The sequence below is a fragment of the Aureobasidium pullulans genome, assembly GCF_000721785.1.
Source record: "Aureobasidium pullulans EXF-150 unplaced genomic scaffold scaffold_18, whole genome shotgun sequence".
NCBI classification, from domain to species: Eukaryota; Fungi; Ascomycota; class Dothideomycetes; order Dothideales; family Saccotheciaceae; genus Aureobasidium; species Aureobasidium pullulans.
Genome location: NW_021941038.1, coordinates 397,004 through 415,210, shown reverse-complemented (window position 1 = coordinate 415,210; position 18,207 = coordinate 397,004). Strand labels below are relative to the sequence as shown.

At 50.6% G+C, this 18,207-nt stretch overlaps 7 protein-coding genes across 7 annotated transcripts; 5 read left to right on the top strand and 2 right to left on the bottom strand.

Moving 5' to 3' along the window:
- Positions 1-198: 198 nt before the first annotated feature.
- On the top strand, positions 199-1,891 carry M438DRAFT_367860 (uncharacterized protein). The gene is made up of 2 exons (XM_029907996.1): positions 199-1,425; positions 1,484-1,891. The coding sequence occupies exons 1-2, from the start codon at positions 381-383 to the stop codon at positions 1,588-1,590; spliced, it is 1,152 nt and encodes a 383-aa protein (XP_029757767.1). The 5' UTR covers positions 199-380; the 3' UTR covers positions 1,591-1,891.
- A 375-nt stretch (positions 1,892-2,266) lies between these two features.
- M438DRAFT_367859 (uncharacterized protein) lies at positions 2,267-3,295 on the top strand (the record flags this gene model as incomplete). The annotated part of the gene is made up of 1 exon (XM_029907995.1): positions 2,267-3,295. The coding sequence occupies one exon, from the start codon at positions 2,267-2,269 to the stop codon at positions 3,293-3,295; it is 1,029 nt and encodes a 342-aa protein (XP_029757766.1).
- A 6-nt stretch (positions 3,296-3,301) lies between these two features.
- On the bottom strand, positions 3,302-5,029 carry M438DRAFT_348062 (tRNAHis guanylyltransferase; the record flags this gene model as incomplete). Its single annotated transcript, XM_029906049.1, has 6 exons — positions 3,302-3,765; positions 3,819-3,923; positions 3,974-4,080; positions 4,136-4,485; positions 4,866-4,955; positions 5,016-5,029. 6 exons carry the CDS (start codon positions 5,027-5,029, stop codon positions 3,568-3,570), a joined length of 864 nt encoding a protein of 287 aa, XP_029757765.1. The 3' UTR covers positions 3,302-3,567.
- Positions 5,030-5,811: 782 nt separating this feature from the next.
- On the bottom strand, positions 5,812-11,266 carry M438DRAFT_357922 (putative DNA-dependent RNA polymerase II largest subunit; the record flags this gene model as incomplete). Its single annotated transcript, XM_029907207.1, has 4 exons — positions 5,812-5,827; positions 5,887-10,778; positions 10,853-10,923; positions 10,981-11,266. The coding sequence occupies 4 exons, from the start codon at positions 11,264-11,266 to the stop codon at positions 5,812-5,814; spliced, it is 5,265 nt and encodes a 1,754-aa protein (XP_029757764.1).
- A 729-nt stretch (positions 11,267-11,995) lies between these two features.
- M438DRAFT_279502 (COMPASS, Set1C complex protein) lies at positions 11,996-13,390 on the top strand (the record flags this gene model as incomplete). The annotated part of the gene is made up of 1 exon (XM_029901087.1): positions 11,996-13,390. One exon carries the CDS (start codon positions 11,996-11,998, stop codon positions 13,388-13,390), a length of 1,395 nt encoding a protein of 464 aa, XP_029757763.1.
- An 826-nt stretch (positions 13,391-14,216) lies between these two features.
- M438DRAFT_337965 (kinase-like protein) lies at positions 14,217-15,850 on the top strand (the record flags this gene model as incomplete). The annotated part of the gene is made up of 6 exons (XM_029904062.1): positions 14,217-14,304; positions 14,360-14,768; positions 14,819-14,838; positions 14,892-14,944; positions 15,002-15,077; positions 15,132-15,850. The coding sequence occupies 6 exons, from the start codon at positions 14,217-14,219 to the stop codon at positions 15,848-15,850; spliced, it is 1,365 nt and encodes a 454-aa protein (XP_029757762.1).
- A 624-nt stretch (positions 15,851-16,474) lies between these two features.
- Positions 16,475-18,089, top strand: M438DRAFT_407984 (uncharacterized protein; the record flags this gene model as incomplete). The annotated part of the gene is made up of 7 exons (XM_029909928.1): positions 16,475-16,780; positions 16,835-17,058; positions 17,114-17,172; positions 17,236-17,255; positions 17,301-17,356; positions 17,412-17,504; positions 17,571-18,089. The coding sequence occupies exons 1-7, from the start codon at positions 16,525-16,527 to the stop codon at positions 18,087-18,089; spliced, it is 1,227 nt and encodes a 408-aa protein (XP_029757761.1). The 5' UTR covers positions 16,475-16,524.
- Between the last annotated feature and the right edge of the window lie 118 nt (positions 18,090-18,207).

The window sequence follows — 18,207 nt, the reverse complement described above, 5'->3', positions numbered from 1 at the left end:
TCCGATCTTAGAGCCTCACGGTTCTTGCCCAGACTTGTGAGTCGTCAACAAAGGCCTTCCCAACCTCCCCCCGTTTCTAGTTGTTGAACTTGAAGCCCTTCTCTTCAAAATCGATACACGGGCCCTGTCTGCCTTCTGTTCGCCAATCCAAGTCTTTCAATGTTGGATGACCTATTGCAGGCCTGCACGTCTCTGTAACCTACTGTGAGCTGCTTTGTAGCCAAAGTTCGACGAATCACCCGGATATCGGACAGATCGACCCTTCTTTTCCGAGATTGCATGGCCTCAGAACTCTAATCTTTCCGAGATCAACTTTATCTAGCCCCAATCTCTATGTCCTTGCAACCCTGGCGTCCCTCACTGAGTCGCGTACCTGGGGAATGGAATACCACCATGATAGGGATCAGCAATACTATCGGCAAGATGTTCTTGATGAACAAAACCAGACGACTCAGATTTCTGCCCAATACAACTCTTCGGCTTCGATGTCAACTGCTCGCTTCAAAGTACCGCAATTGCCACAGCGGAGCATACCAAGAACGACAGCTCAATCTCTTCCCCATTCCTCGTACTTGGGAGCCGAACAGTCCGTATCATCACCTCTTCATGATGGTCTCAATTACCCTGGAGCGACCTCAATCAATTCGACATACCAAAACGGCTATGGCTCACTTCGACAACCCTCGACTTCACCATCTTTCGAGTCAGCTGGATTTACATATGGGTACCAGCAAGCACAGCAGATTCCAATCTCAAATGACTACGCACCGCACAACATGCGTTCGATGAGCATGTCGTCGCACTATGACATACCTCAAGCATCACAGTCCTACGCTTCAACCGCATATCCCTACCACAATCTATCTTCGTCAACAGCCGAGCTCGGCATGTACGAGCCTATGTCGATTGATCACCAAGAATTTCAAGCACCGCAAATTGTTTCTGGCAACAGCTACCAAGGCTATGCTGCATCCCAACCCATGCAACAGCAGAGCACGACACAACAGAACAACACCAACGTACGCGAATATCTCGAGCAGTATCAGATGCGGATCAGAGAGATATTCACGTTGGTAAAAAACCATCAGTTGAAGCCGACCGCAGATCTTCTCCTGCAAGTATCACGGTTCCTTATCGGTAATGTCGAAGCTCTGGGGCTTGATAGAGACGACAAGAGTCAATACGCAAACCGACTGGAGCTCTGGGACACCTTCAACGCATGCTGGCTCACAGTGCTACAACTGCAATACAAAACGACGCATATGATGATGCGTACTGCACAAGAACTACCGCCAGGACAATCAATTCTGGACGCTGACACTATCGAAATACTGGGTCAAGAGATTGTGAAGTTGTGCGACGGCATAGAGAAGACGGGACTTGTCGATTATCAGATGGGTGTAGCCGAAGAGCGGATCATCAGCAGTAAGCTTCTCTCTCTCCAGCGATGCCATGGACGTCGAACCCCGCTGACCCTTGCTAGTCTTACTGAAATGCTTAGAGATACTAAGACCACAATCTCATAGCACACCCAGAGCTTCTGGATCAAGCGCCAGTGTCAGTGCCAGTGCCAGCGGCAGTCGCAGTTGATGCGGATGACTCCGCACTCGGCTCGCGAAGGGTCATGAAACTCGAAACCCGGTATGGCTGTCCCGACATTATGGATCATGCTTGCTCCAGCCGTCTTCGTCGGCACCCTGCATAGGAAATTGAGTACCACCGATATGCACGGTTCCGTACCGATGGTTGCACCAACACATCTACCTCCAACACCAACACCAACTTATCACGATTCTCACGAAATGACTGAAAAGAGATCCGGTTTACATTATCTTTGCATCATTACACTGGGCAGAAGGATCATCTTTTCCGACCTTTTTTTGGAGGCAGCATCTTCTTGTCTATCCTTGATCGTTTTGTTTCTTTCTTGTTAGTAGATACATGAAAATGAAGGATACAGTACACGAATCATGAACATTCGTTGCCGTATCTATCAATCCTTTTCCGTTCGCAGCAATTACACTAGCGATGCTCGTTTGTAAGCATCAGGTCAATGTCCCCACTCTTTACATGTGGATGGACAAATCATGGCTCATTCACCAAAGACATGACAGCTCAGTAGAGCTAACCCTCATGTTGATCAATTGTCCTTGTTTGGAGCAAACAGAGACCTACAGTTTCTCTCAGCTGTCCCCAAATCTATATGTCCAGCGTCCCCTCTGATCGTGGAGACCATCGACCCATCTATCCACTTCTGACAGTCATCATGGGATTCCCGGACACCCCTGTTGAGTTAGCCAATGGCAAACTCGTCTGCCAGGATCATGGTCTGCAAATCTGTCATCAATGCTGTTGTGACTATACCTTCATAGACGACAGTGCCGAGCAGGTCTCCAGCGACGAAGAGGTTCCCTCGTCCTCATCAGGCGAAGACCGCAAGAGCGAGGTTCTCTCGAGAGCCGAACCAGCCACCCAAATTTTGACAGGTGCAGCTGCCAAGTTCATCCCTTCTGGCCAGTCTTCCCAGTACTGCGAGGAGTGCAGTCTCACCTGGATGTCGGTATTCCCCGCAGACGTTCCGATGGTCTTTGACGAGCTGTGCCCTACTCACGACTCACTTCCTGGTACTCGCGCCGATCAACGCACGATCTTCGTCAACATCGATGGTGCTTGTCCTGGTAACGGTACTACTCACGCAGTCGGAGGTCTAGGCGTCTCCTTTGGACCCTCTTCCATCTACAACATCTCCGAGCTCATCCACCGCAATCCTCGCAAGCCACCCACTAGTCAGCAAGCCGAGCTCAAGGCCGCCATCCGTGCTCTTGAAGTCATTCGCGAGAAATACCTGCCTAACCGTCGCGTAACATTGTCATCAGCCATGAACACCTGTCCCTGTCATGAGGAATGCTGGGCCAGAGGTCTCCCCTTCCGCATCGTGCTCGTCACCGACTCCGCCTACCTCTTCGACTGCATGACCTCCCACCTCCTCATCTGGCGTTGGGACCCGAAGAATCGACTCTACTCCAACAAGAAGAGTGGCAAGGTCATCATGAACTCAAAACACATTCGTGGTGTGGTAGAGGAGATCGAGAAGTTGGCTGGCAGCGGCGTGCAGGTTCTGTGGCGTAAGGTACCGAGGGAGTTGAATGAAGAGGCTGATCGTCTTGCGAAGGCTGGAACCAAGATTGAGGTGAAGAAGACGGGCGATTCGGGTTATCTTGATGAGCAGGGCGGCATCAGCGATGGTGCGCTGGCTCTGGGAATGCTTAGTCTCGGATTGGACCCACCGATCTGATTCCTCCAGGAGTATTCAAGGTACGCCGTTGAAGAGTCGAGGCTTTAAGGATGTATTGTTGTTGTGAGAAGCTCAATGAAGTGATGATTACAAAGGATGGACGGAGACCCGAGTGATCATTCGATGGAGGCTGAAAATGCGTCAAGCATTGTGACGAAGCTTGGTCAGGGGCCAAGGCAGGAGCGAAGCAGTAGATCAAAAATCGAAAGGACGTATCAAATGCCAATTTTTCCACTGCTCTTTCCTCCCTTTTCTTATTCTGCTGTTTCCAACTACCCTAGAATCCACGGATTCTCCTGCCAGAATTTGTCTTTGATGATATCAACATGCTCAACCACAACTCTGGCTTTTTGTTTCCTCTTTCTCTCCTTCTCCATTTGAGTTTTTGACAATGGCTTTTTCTTTTCATCTGATGACTTGCCGAATGCTTGCTCCGGTGTCGATTCTGTTGCTGATGGCTTATCCTCGTACTGTTGACTTTTCTTAGCATAGCAAAGAGTCAATTTGACGAGAGTATTTTTACCTTTCTGTATACCACACTGCCCTTTTTCCAGACCTCGCCTTCTGCATTGTAGTTGATGTTGAATCTCTTGAACAAGATTTCGTTCTTGTCCGCTGAGAATGTTCCCTGTCTGGAGTCAGCAAGGAACAGCCTAGAAGTGATAGCGAAAGACTTGCCTTCAGTGCTAACTCAGCCTCCGTTGTAGTCATGGCTGGCGTATCCGTATCGGGATTGCCCTTGACCATGTTCCAGAACGTTGTGTTGTAGAGGTTGTTAACATGACCTGAACTCTGCAATCAGCGAACCGTCACCCTCAAAGCTTTTACAAGAGCACTCACAATCAGCCTGCCTCCAGCTCAAATAATCTCTCAAAATACTCTTCTTCGGATACAGCACACATCTCCCATCAAAAGTAGGAAACGGCCTTTCTAATTCTTGCCCTTCAAAGAACTTTCCCCATTGCATACAATACTCTACCGAAAACGCCGTTGATATGCTAGTAGCTAGTTTGGCGGCTCGTCGTTCGAAGAGTTGACAGTCTTCGTGGAGGACAAAGCTGTATTCGTCGGATTGACCATAGGCGATTACGATGTCGGTGAATTGTTTTACTACTTCGATAGCAGCGGCGTTCATGAGGTCAATGGCGCGACGGTCGTTTGGTTTTGCGAAGTTTTGCCGTTTGGAGAACCTGGTTGTGAGGGAAGAAATGTTAGTCTGTCGGTTTCATAGTACAGCTCGGATTTCAAAAGAAGAATGGAAAGGGGTTCTACGTCGAAGACGATGCGAGTGTGATGCATGATGGAAGCAGCGACTATGCATGTAACGGATGGACGTCGCTCTTTCCTGCCTATTCTCTTCTCTCCTCTTCTTGGATTCCCATCTCCCCATTTTCAGAAAGTGCATCTATCTTGCATCTTATCTTGCCTCTCATTCTTCCATCCCCGTACTTTTCACCAGCTCTTGTGCCTCATGCATTCCTCCAAACACAAACAATTCATGAAGACAGAGATGCATCTATACTCGCGAAGAACAGAAATAACAACAAAAAAAAGTTATCCAAAAACTCACTTGCTGAATCCTCTTCCATCAATCCTCACAACAATCCAATTACTCGGCGCAAGCGCATCCCACTCTTCGAATTTGCGCACGTATTCAAACCTTTACAGATTCAATCAGATACATGTGCATTCATGGTTCTTTGTATGGAATGGAACTTACTCGCTGTTGGCCATTGTGGCAAAAGATTTTCAAAGGTTGTGATGGTGAAGATGATGCTGTCGCGAAGAAAGTTGGTTGGACTGATGGATGGTTGGAGAAAAAATGTGGAGAAGGACAGGGTCGCTCAAATTTGCCTTCGGCTCAAGAAATTCGAAAAAGCCCGACCACACAGCACGATTAAAGTGATCACGAATACAGATTCTCACGTTGCTGTGGCTTTGGCCAACGCGATATCAAAAATTGTGGTACTGGATTATAGTCCTATTGGTCTGGTTATTGTGGTAATCTCGTGCCAGCCTTGCGTTGCCACTTCGGCAAATGCATGTCAAAGAAGAATCAAAACCACCACTTTTTTTCTTTTGCGAATAACACGAGGGAGATATTTTTGAACCTTCTTCATTCACATTTGCCTTAAAAGTCTTGTGTTTCTCTTTGCCCCCCCAAAAATCTCTGATACGCTTGGCTCAACCTCCATATGCAATTTTTGTGAGAGCCTGCCTTGAAGGAAAAAACAAAAAGAACAGCATCGAATATCTCCCTTGTCCTTGCACCCGCGAAGGGGGAGAAAGAAGTGAAGAAAAGGACAACACTAGCAGAGAAATAAAAACAACGCCTTGTAAAGAAACTCCCTCCGAAACTCGCTTGTGCTCTTGCCCATGCATTGTCTTCGTAATCAACATCGTGACTACGTTTTGTTTAATTTTTGTTGTGACCTCGATGTCAATCATAGCCCATGAGAAGACGTGAGCCCAGTGAAGGGTACGCCAAAACTTGGATAGCTGCTCACTTCATTCGCTTATTGGCCAGGCGAGCTGGAAAGAAGAGTCAGTACAAATGATTCGCTAAGAGTGTCGACGTGTTCGTGACTTACTTTGGTGAGTACTTGGGGCTAGTAGGGGAGTACTTGGGAGAAGCTTGACCCGGAGAGTTGGGGGTGTACTGCGGCGACGTGGGCGAGTATCCTTGCTGTGCCGGGCTGGTAGGACTGTACACTGGCGATGTCGGGCTGTAGCTAGGCGACGTAGGCGAGTGCGAGGCTCCTCCAGGGTTGTAAGAAGGACTGGTTGGGCTGTACGCGGGTGAGGTAGGTGAGTAGGCCGGGGAGGTAGGGCTGTAGCGAGGAGAAGTGGGAGAAGGACCAGATCTGTGAGCGGGAGAAGTGGGGCTGTAAGATGGGGAGGTTGGAGAGTAACTCGGCGACGTAGGCGAGTAGCTGGGCGAAGTCGGCGAGTAACTGGGAGATGTGGGAGAATACGACGGAGAGGTGGGAGAACCCTTGCCGTATGCAGGCGATGTAGGCGAGTAGGTAGGCGATGTGGGGTTGTATGCTGGGCTCGCAGGAGATCCCATGCCATAGCCAGGACTGCCGAGAGCGGCGCCAGGTGATCTGGGCGAGTAGCCAGGCGAGGAAGGCGAGGCATAGCCTGGAGATGAAGGGCTTGTGCCCATGCTGAAGGGGCTGGTTGGTGCGTAACCAGGACTCTGACCACCACTGTAAGGACTGAAGCTACCGCCTTGGTAGGCAGAGAAGCCACCCATCTCATCGCCGCCTGCTTGAACCATAGGAGAGAACGAGGCGCCATAGTCGGCAGCGCCGTAATCACCTTCAGCAAGAGGGGAGCCCATGTCGTAGGGGGTCATAGCGCCATCAAGAGGAGCAGCACCAGCTTGGGTACCAGCTCCCATTCCATGGTGACGAGACACAACAGTGCTGAGCATCTGCTGATCCAGGAGAACATCAAACTCACCAGTTCCCGAGGGAGCAAGTTGACCAAGAATGATGTTTTCGGAAACACCACGGCAATCATCGAGCTCACCAGAAGAAGCGGCCTCGAACAGAATCTCAACAGTCTCTTCGAACGAACAACGCATCAGCGCACCAGTGTCAGCGCGGTTGATACCGTGACGAGTGACGGCCATGAGGTTACCGCGAGCTGTCATGATGTCTACCAGAAGGGCAAGATGACGGTGGTTAACGTAAGAACCGTCAAAGGACAGCACCTGTTTCAGTTCTCTCATCAAAGCCGATCTGGTGGCCTCAATACCGAAGACGCTGAAGATGTCGATGAAGTGGTTAGTGTATGTGCGAGTAGGGTCGGTACCTTCAACGGTAAGGACTTCCTTAAGAGCAGTTCCACTGGTGTCCAGGAACCATTCCTTACAAAGCGGATCACTCTTGGACATGGTGAGGCCGCCGTCTTCCTTAACACGCAGACGCTCCTTGAAGTTGACGAACGCACGTTCGACATGTTTGACGCCACGAAGCTTGGTGTCATCCAAGAGATGAGCTTCCAGTCTTTGAACGACAAGGTCAGCCTCAAGATCTGTGTTCTCGTCTTCCTTGGATTCCATGATCGAGTTCGAAGCTCTGCAGCGAACAACAAGCTCATCGGCGTTGTCGTCACTGAAAATGATGGAGATTTCGTGTTGGTAGACATTTCTTATGGCGGCAGCGACATCAGCAACGGAAAGGCCCTTGTCCAGCAGTTGTCTACGACCAAGGACAATACGTAGCAGCCACTTCGAGTACATCTCGGGATTTTCTGCATTCTCTTCAGGAATGATGAAGTAAGATTCGACCATGTCTCTGTCTTGTTCAACGACAGTAGTTTGGAAATCAGGGTCGTACCAAATCTCAGTCTTCTCGGTGATTGAGCGCAAACTGGTGTACTCAACAAGACTGCGGAGTCTCTTGCATGCTTCTTGATCAAGGCGGTTCTCTTCGGATTGGTAGACGGTCATGGATGGTGTCTTGATGTTGGTAGCGACGTTCAGGATTTCCTTCAGACGAGGCACACCAAGAGTGACGTTCTTTGACGAGACACCAGCGAAATGGAAAGTGTTGAGCGTCATCTGAGTTGCAGGCTCTCCAATGGACTGTGCTGCCAAGACACCGACCATCTCACCAGGACTGACGAGAGCTCTTGAGAATCTGTTCAAGATGTCACCAAGGATGTTGTCAAGAGCAAGTTTGTTCAAAGAGTACTCCTTGACCAGGCGCTTGAATGCGAGACGTGATCTCAAGAGAGCCTTGAAAAGGATAGTTGCGTTGTATTGTGCTTCTTGTGAGAGAGGGTCATCACCACGAACAACAACGATCTGATCGAGCAAGTTCTGGACCTTGGGAATGACCTCAGACGGGTGAAGATCACTGCGTGCACCGTCCTTGATGCGGAATCTGGTCTTTGCACTCTCAATGATACGAGTGATATTAAGAGGGAGCTGGTGAGTCTCTTCGTCGTCGGTGCGACCATCTCTCAACTGGGCTCTGTCGGCTAATAATGCCTCGTACTCTGCGTCGAGATGACGCTGAACTTCGACATCGCCAGCAATCTCGTGTGCTTGGTCTAGGATGTCAGGGGAGAGCGACATCTTGGGGTCCATGACGTCAATGCGGAATTTCTTCTCGAATTGACTGTCAGAGCAGTTAATGATGTCCAGCTTCTGACCTTCAATGTGGACGGCATCAAGGCCATCTTCTCCGTACACGAACTGCACAACGTCGCCTAGGGAGTTACGGACGGTACCGTCGTACTTGGCCATGACTTCTTCAAGTGCCTTTACGAGACGACGCTGGATGTAACCAGTTTCGGCGGTCTTGACAGCGGTATCAATCAGACCTTCACGACCAGCCATGGCGTGGAAGAAGAATTCTGAGGGTGTCAAACCACGAAGGTATGAGTTTTCGACGAAACCACGAGACTCGGGAGAGTAATCGTCCTTGGTGAAGTGAGGCAGCGACCTATACTTGAAACCGAAGGGAATACGCTTTCCTTCAACTGATTGTTGACCGACGACAGCGGTCATCTGCGAAATGTTGATCGCCGAACCCTTGGATCCTGAACGGGCCATTTGAATGGCGTTGTTCAAATCCTTCAAACTCTTCTCGGTACGATCACCAGCGTTGTCACGAGCGCTGTTCAAAGCCTTTGAGACTCTGCTCTCAAACGTCTCACGCACGTTCATACCAGGAAGAGCTTCCAGCTCGTTGGCGGTAGCAGCTTGGGTAATGATGGCAACCTCGGCCTTCTGCTCGTTGACTGCGTCTGTGATGGCCTCGGCGGTCGCCTCATCAGGAACCGTGTCACCGATGCCGATACTGAAACCGTTGTGAAGCAACCAGTGGTTGACGACACGCTGAGCACCATTGAAAAAGTTGACAGTGGCCTCCCAGCCCTTCTCGTTGAAAACAATGTGGATGATACCACCTCCGCTGGCACCAACAGACTTCTTGCTGAACAGACCGTACATCAGCTCACCGCCGTGTACCATCAGTCCGTTGTCGTTGAGCGGGTGCATGCCCTCTGAGTCGCTGCGGACTAGGTTGAGACCAGCGGGAACGATCAGACTGACAATTTGCTTGCCAGTCCAGCGTGGGCGAGGCTTGACTATGGCAGGGGGAGGAATGATACCGTCCCAATCCGGTACCCACATAAGGATGTTCATGACATGCTCCTTGTCAAGGAAGACGTCACGGCGGCACATCTTGTAGATACCACAGAGCGTGTCCTGCACGATACCCATCAAAGGACCGTTTCGCTGAGGGGAGACGATGTTGAGGGGAACCATGCAGAGATTGACGACTTCTGAGCGAGTTTCGTGACTTTGAGGAACGTGCAAGTTCATCTCATCACCATCGAAATCGGCGTTGTAGGGCGAGGTGACGGAAAGGTTCATTCGGAAAGTAGAGTAAGGCATAACGCGGACTCTGTGACCCATCATGGACTCTTTGTGCAGCGAAGGTTGACGGTTGAAGATAATGACATCACCGTCAACAATATGCCTCTCGACTTTGTAGCCATACTGCAGTTGAATCTCACCAGCGCGCTTGTGATGGCGCAAGTCAATACGCTCGCCAGTATCTCTGATGACATACTTTGCTCCGGGATGTTCATTGGGACCGTTTCGAACGAGTTGTTGCAGCTTGTCGATGTTAAAAGCGTTGACAGTTTCAGGGAAGGTGAGGATGCGGGCGGTACTCCTGGGAACACCGACTTCGTCCAGAGACAGGTTGGGATCACCAGTGATGACAGTGCGGGCCGAGAAGTCGACACGTTTGCCCATAAGGTTACCACGGAGACGACCCTCCTTGGACTTCAGGCGCGCACGAATAGCCTTGACAGGTCTACCCGACTTTTGGAGGGCCTTGGGCTGTCCTGCAATGTCGTTGTCCATGTATGTGGCGACGTGGAATTGCAGCAATGCCTCGAACTCTGCAATAACGTGGTGTGGTGAGCCCTCGAGTTCGCACTTGCGGACATTGGCGTTGGCGCGAATAATATCACTAAGTTTGAAGGTCAAATCATCCTCAGAGCGCATGCCCTGGTTGGTACCGTCTACCGAAACACTGGGGCGAACTGCGGGCGGTGGGACAGGTAGAACAGTCAGGATCATCCATTCAGGACGAGCGTAGTCTGCATTGAGACCCATTCTGGCCAGGTCGTATGTCGAGATGTTGCGGAAGACGTTGAGAGCCATTTGAGGTGTGATGAGCTTCTTGTCCTGCTTTTGCTCCGAGTCTGCATCCTTGGGGTAGGTCCAGGTACCGGTAAGCTTGAGACCGTCCTTGCGGATGGTGGGTTGCAGGTTACCGCAACCGCCATGTGATCGCTTGCCCTTCTTCAGTGCGTCTTTGGGGTCTTCGCCATCTTCGGGCGCCTCATCGGGGTCACAGGTCGTCTTGGCTTTGCACAATCTGTGGATAGCGTCGAAACGGCGCTTGGGATCTCTTAGGCGGACGGCTTGGGCAAAGGCGGGTACGCTCTAAACAAAGAAGTGGACATTAGCATTAGGGGTCGAGGGATTGAGTTCAGCTTCAGCCGCGCAGGGCGACTCACTTCATCAAGCAAGACTTTGCCACAGTTGTGACAGACGGACTCCAGAATCTTCTTGATCTTTGTTACGAAACCTGCAGCAAGTCAGCGCAAAGTCGGAGACAACAGGTCTTGTGGCGAGCAAAACACACCGACGTGGAAGACAGGCACGGCAAGCTCAATATGACCAAAATGACCAGGACACTCGAGCATGTCTTCACCGCAAGTACCGCAGGCCACCGAGCGGTCGATGGAACCCAGCTTGGGGTCGTTCAATCCTTTCTCTCGCGGGCGCATTCGTTGCTCATCCATGGTTTCGGGGTACTCGATGTGACAGACACTCATGTTCTTGATTTCCTCGGGCGAGAAGAGACCAAACTGGATCTCCTGGATGGTCTTCAGCGGCGCGCTGGAATACGGGAACGAGTGGATGTTCATGGTGGCGGTTGTTGATAGCAATGGCTAGGTGTAGGGGCTTGAGGAATAAGAATCGGATCAGCGGTTGCCGCGTTCAAGACGCTGTCGACGAGGAGAGTGGCCGGCGATCTCCAGGGTAGATGGTGTTCGGATGGAAGTGAGTCGAGAGTGGATGGAAAGCAGTTGGGTCTGGCAGCAGTGCGCGTGTCGAGCGATTGGCCTTTCGGTCGGCGCGCGCGCAGCCGGACAGCGGCTAAACAAAGAAATCGACGGGAATTAAACAGCGACGCGACTCGATGGGGCGAGATGCGCGCAGCGAAGATGACGGGCTCGGTGATGTGGAGGGTGAGGGCGTAGTGGATAGAAGGGCGAGGTCGAGGATATGACGGGCGTTGATGTTCGGCCAAAGCGTCGCTGCTTCTGCTTCTGCCTCTGGCGGCCGCAGCTGCCTTGACCACCGATGATCACGTGCAGGCACTTTCACTCACACGGAAGTCGCGAAACAATCAAGTGAATTAATGCGCCCCCTGAGGATTTCGTTACTTGAATGGATGCTAAGGGTCCGCCGAGATGAGCAAACAAGACACGCGCATCAACTGAACATGTATTGGTACCGCCTGTGACGGTCCCGGCTGGCCAGCTCAGACCGGCGCTCGCCCTTGCCTTTGGCCTGTCGTTCAACATTCGACTAGACGCTTTGTTCCAAGCATGCAACTATAGACTTACTGACACGACAGCCGCCCATCCGCCATGAATCTCGCTCTGGTCGACCCATTCGTGCTGGCGCAGGACATGCCAGAGACGCTCATTGCCCGTCTGCGCAGTTCTGGAGCCGCCGTCTGTCTACGCTTCAACCGCCAGGGCGACCTGCTCGCTTCTGGCACCGCCAAAGGTGCTATCGCCATCTTCGATCTCGAGACACATGGCGTCGCTCGCAAGCTCCGCGGTCACACTCCAGGCCGCCAGATCCAGTCGCTCAGCTGGTCGGCTTGCGGTCGCTACCTGCTCAGCTCCTCGGTCGACTGGAAGGCCATTCTCTGGGACTTGAACGACGGTTCGCGCATCCGCACCGTCAATCTCGGTGCTCCTATCTATATCGCCGAACTGCATCCTCACAATCACCTTGTCTGCACCGCCGCTCTCTTCGAAGCCCAGCCTGTCCTGGCCGATCTCAATCAACCCTCTGCTGTCCGAATAGCCCTACCTACCGCCCCTAAGCGTTCTGCCTACGACCACGAGGACAAACAAGCTGTTCATGATGCCAAAAATATCACAACAGTCACCGTCTTCACCCCTTCTGGCAACCACATCATCACAGGCACCACAAAGGGTTGGCTCAATGTCATTCAAGTGAGCGACTGCTCCGTCGTGTACTCGACTCGTCTCAGCAACAAAGCTCTGCTTCTACTACGCCTCACTACTTCTGGTCGTGACCTACTAGTCAACGCTGCCGACAGCATCATCCGCACCATCCGCCTTCCCGACCTCGACGATCCTTCCTTCGACCCCGACAACATGCGCCTTGATGTTGAGCACAAGTTCCAGGACGTCGTCAACCGCCTGTCTTGGAACCATGTTGCATTCAGCCCTTCAGGCGACTACGTTATGGCGTCTACGCTCATGAATCATGTCATCTATATCTGGGAGCGTGGTCATGGTAGTTTGGTCAAGATTCTTGAAGGTCCCAAAGAAGAGCTAGGAGCTGTTGAATGGCACCCTTTGCGTCCCTTTGTCGCTGCCACCGGCATAGAATCTGGTCGCATCTACCTGTGGTCTGTCAACACTCCTCAGCGCTGGTCCGCCCTTGCTCCTGATTTCGTAGAGGTCGAGGAAAACATCGAGTACATCGAAGCCGAGGACGAATTCGACATACATCCTATTGAAGAGTTGCACAAGAGACGTCTTGACCTTGAAGACGAGCATGTGGACGTCTTGACCATCGATCCTGCCAAGCCGGGTCAGGCCAAGCATGAATTCCGCATGCCTGTTCTATTAGACATTCACGCAAGTGACAGCGAAGATGAAATGATTGCTATTGGAGCAGGCCAGTATCGTCGCAAAAGCCAAGGCGATTCGGAATGGCTCGAAGACGATGAGGATACCGTGCCGGCCAATGGCCAGACTAAGCGACGTCGCGCCGATTGAAATCGAGTTGAAGGCAATCTCAAGCAACAGAGTTAATCGCTCGATCACAACAATATCGCTTTGCTACGGCAGTGCCTCGTCGGATGTGCACAAATCTTCATCGAAGCAAAGTGTGGTTCTCCCCAGATTGCGAAGATACAGCCAGGCATCTTCATCACGGATGCGAAAACGCCGACTAGGCTCGAAACCACCGCTGCCTGTTTCCATGCATGGAGTCTGATGCGAGAAAATAGCCACATCTCGAAACTTCAAACAGTGCTCGGATGCCACATTGAAAGAAAACAAGCGTTCGTTCTGAAGGAGGAGGTGGTAATTGGGCTTGGTTACATATTTCGTATTAGTCGAGGCGGCTCCAGCCACTCGAAATGCACATAAACGTCCTTGCCATGTGCCAAAATCCGTCGCTTTCAACCATCTCTAGCAACTACTTCTGGTATTAACCGTGCCGTAGAAATGCACAAAGTTTGTAAGATCGCTACAGCCGTCCATAGAGAAGCGCTGACTGTCTCGCTCTCGGTCAAGACTACCATCAATAGGGCAAGCATCGCGTAACTCCACAGCTATACGCGCGTGTCGGAGTCTACCACACGCGGAGGATGGTATGTTCAAACATAACCTCGGCCATCATCGACCTTGTGCCAATAATTTCTTTGTCTGAAATCAAAGAGAAAAACAAGGAGCGAAAGGTAAGTAAAAACACACCCGGATGCGGACTTGTGCACAAAGAACTAGTCGTCTACCTGGACACACAAATAGAACGCTTGCTCCAAATCGCATCTTTGCTAAGAAAGTCTTGATTCTCGGAACACATTTCGCTGCGCCCATCATGAACGGGCACGTTCTGCGGTTGCTGAAAGGTAAACCCAGGTGGACAAAAAATGAAGAGAATTGGCATGGTGCAAAGGCACTGGGATGTAGGTTTTTCTCTGCTCCTTTGTTGGGGAAATGCTTGCTGACCTTGTCATACAGCTGGCGGACAGGGCTGTGCAGTCCTTTTCGTCAAGGTCGATCCCAAATCACAAATGATCGTTGACCGTGTGGTGGTCAAAGAGACTTATGATATGGTAGGCTTGCCGAATAAATACTCTTCGACTGAACCTCTGGAATTCTATATGAGCAAAAGACTGTCAAAAAAGACAAACACAGTCAACATCTTTGCCTATCGCTTGAATCCAGGGCGAGACAGTTATCGAATGTACATGGAATATTGCGCTCTTGGGGACTTGACAGACAAATTGGAGCAGCCATACCGAAGCCGCGGCCTTGCCTTCCCAGAGCCATATTTGTGGAAACTCTTCCTCGACCTTGCTCAGGCTTGCGAAGATATGGACAACCCAGTCGGTGAGGGACTGCACAAAGACAGTTTCATTGCTCATGTGTAAGGATACAATCTGTTCGTTTGCTCTACCGTACTAACAGCTGCTGTAGTGACTTCAAGCCTGAAAACGGTAAGACCTATCTGCGACACGGCTCGTTCCGATGATTTACTGACCCAGCACAGTGTTCATGTGCCCCCCTGACAAAGACAACTTCCCGAAGTACCCAATTGCCAAGGTCAGTGTGTGTTTTATCGACAGCATCATAGCTATACTAACGGTTCAATGTCTGTAGTTGGGCGATTTTGGAGGAGCCATGCTCTCACATCCGCATGAAAGATGGTTGACACACCGGGATAAGACCAATAGATGTATGTTAAGCAAGTATACCTAGGAAACCGTTGAGTTGCTGACACTTTATACAGGCTTCAGGACTAACGGTAGTGTTGCGCCAGAGGTATACCGGCTTGGGCTCGACAATGGTGACCCACATGAGATTCCAAGAAGACACAGAGCACCAGGCCTGAAACTCCCAAGAGATCCAAGGGTGACCACTACCACGAACGTATGGAACGCTGGGCTTATCATTGGCGAGTTGATGTTTCGAGAACCGCTCGAAGCCCCGAAAAATCATGTTGTGCCTCCGCACAAGGAGGATATCTGGTACTATACTGCTCGCGATGAATGGATTGAGAAGTTCAATCTATGCAAAGACGACAATGTCTCTATGCCTCAGTATAGTGCTCGATTGAAGAACTTGGTCATGGCTTGTCTCGACTATTTTCCCGAGAACAGGCCTACTCCAGCAAAACTTGTTGAGCTGGTCAAGGCAGCAGTCAATCACCATCCCATCATGTCAACTGCCGACTCTCTAAAACCTGATCTCTACAATGGTCGATACGATCTTGATCGCTCCATTCGATTAATTGACGAATATCCCGTCCACAGGTCGAAGAACCAAGATGGTGATTACGACATGGCTGATGGGGCGAGTATTAGTTTCCCTTCCTCGTATTCGGCAGAAGCAGGTGCTGGAGAATCCGGATCTGACGAAGAAACTGGCCCCGAAGCTGACTTCGCTGCTGTGGATGCTATGCTCGGAATGATTGTCCAGGGCTTCAAACAATTGTGGAGGAATTTCTAGGCTTGCAAGTGGAAATCACAATGAGTATAGCATAAATTTATTGTTTCACCCATGAGCTTTCGAGAGTTGGTGTTCCTGCGACCGTCAAATTTGGCGCTTTTTATCATGTTGTTCAATGCGTACTTCCTTTTCGGCGTTCTGTTTTCTTCTCCTGCTGTTGAGGTTGTTTTTCGTAACTTCCAATTTTGACTTCCTTTCGTCTAATATTGATCGTAGTCGTCGGTGAACTGCTCCTTTCTGGTTGCGCATGTGCGTCTGTCTTCATTGTTTTTTCCATCATCTCCGGAAACGTCCCGTTTTGCTTCATGTTCTCTGTTTTCTTTGCGCTACGGACCGCATGCGGGACTGTGATTGATGTGGAACAAAGGCGTCTGACACACCCGTGGCTACAACATCGATGCAAATCTGCTGATTTGGTCTGTCCTGCCAGATTCATCTCTTCGACGGCTAACTGACTATATAGAATGGCAGCTCACAATGTCGCACCGCTTCCTCCGACACCGGCGGAATTACCACATGCACTGAGTCGTATAAGTCGACCTGCAAAGAACTGGCTAATCAACAACCTCATTCGAGTCTGGAATTTTGCTTCACCTACACTCACCTCACAACCTCCCGCCAATACAAGACAGTACGTACAAGGCTTGTGGCTTCCAGTTCCTCAAAGCCATGACATGATTCCATTTTCGACTGGCGGTAGTGGGATTATACACGTATGGGTGTGTGTGGACCACAATGGGAACATCAGGGATCGTGTCGTCGTCAAGAACAGTTTTCCTGGCTTGCCAGAATTCCAGGACAGGGTGAATTGGACAAATGGAGTGGTTGGAGGGGAACCCATAGAAAGTTCTGTGGCAAACAGGATTCACGCACGGTTGGAGGCCAATAACGCTGGAGATGGAAAACATGTCGCCGAGTGTCTCGGATGGAGTATGATATTATCCCTGTCTGTGCGAGATGGACCATATGCTGACAATAGACAAGGCGACATCTTGGGCAATCCTGCCGCTGTCCCCATCTTGGGCAATCCTCCCGCTGCCACCATCTTGCCGCAGTTCAAGCTATACTACGAGTACATGCTGGGAGATCTATGGTATACGATTCGGGAACAGGAAGCAGGGACGAAATTGGTTAAGCGTCCTAGCCTTGTAAACAGAACTCGTGTGGAGCTACCAGCTAAGCCCTTCCCCGAAGGATTTCTGTGGATGGTAAGTATATGTACACCGGTTACTTACGGTTCTCATGGCTCATATTGAAAAATAGCTGTTTGAAGCACTCGCAAAAGTTGCAGTGGCTATGGACGATGAACAGATTCTTCACGGGTAAGTGCACACCGATCATTCTATGAGACACCACTCAAGGATACCTAACTGACATGTTCGCAGTGACCTCCACACTAACAACGGTAAGTCTATCACCCCATTGAGTCATATCGTTATTAATGAGATAGTGTTCCTTGGTCACCCCAATCCGAATTTTGACTACGCCATATGGCCAATTCCGAAGGTACGAAGTTTTACTGGCAGTCAAAGTCGTACAACTACTAATCAAAGACTCCTAGGTCAGTGACTTCGGTAGTTCTCGCGACCTTACCGTTGCAGCAGTAAGGAATCGATTACATCAGGGAAGTTGGCAGCGCAACGCTACCGCACCTGTAAGTGGAGTCTCGTTCAATAACCATGTCATAGTTCTGAGGTGCTGACTTTTCGGATAAAATCAGGAGATGGACAGAGGTGCCGGTGGTTTTGTCGTCAACCAATCTACGATTAACAATGCCGCCCCAGTGCCTCCTACCAACACACCCGCGCGTTTTTCTCGCAAGACGAACATCTATCAACTTGGGTTGATAATGCTCAGTGCACTCCGCGCCGAGTGTACTCTAGAAGAGACTGAATGGCGCAATGCCGCTGGGTCGACCCTTCCCGTCAACCAGCAGCTCGGATTCGCGGCTCCGCGTACGCCCAACCCACTGAGGATGAGACTCCAAGGTCCAGAAATGGCGAATTATAGTCCCCATCTTTTCAGATTGGTGGGGCTATGTCTCGAACTTCACCCTGTCAACAGACCTACACCCGCTGCATTGCTTGCAGAAGTTCAACTACGCATGGCTGGCAGAGATGGAGGCATGCGACTGGCGAAAGGAAGATTCCCTCATAACCATAGTCAGGGGATCAGGAGAAGTGTGGCGGATAAGTACAAGATTGGAAAGAAACCTTTCAAGCCGGAGAAAGTTCCATAGGTTGACACTGTGGTCTCGAATCTGGTTGTAGAGAGCTGTACATGTCGTTACATTCAAATAATGAGAGTTTCCTTTTGGCCGGAAATCTTGGTTTTGCTAGAGGCTTAGGATAATTAGA

Bases quoted from the DNA above. Each gene is read 5' to 3' on its own strand.
- M438DRAFT_367860 (XM_029907996.1), top strand. From the start codon at position 381: ATGGAATACCACCATGATAGGGATCAGCAATACTATCGGCAAGATGTT. The intron at 1,426-1,483 runs GTAAGCTTCTCT...GACCCTTGCTAG, and splicing joins CGAAGAGCGGATCATCAGCA to TCTTACTGAAATGCTTAGAG.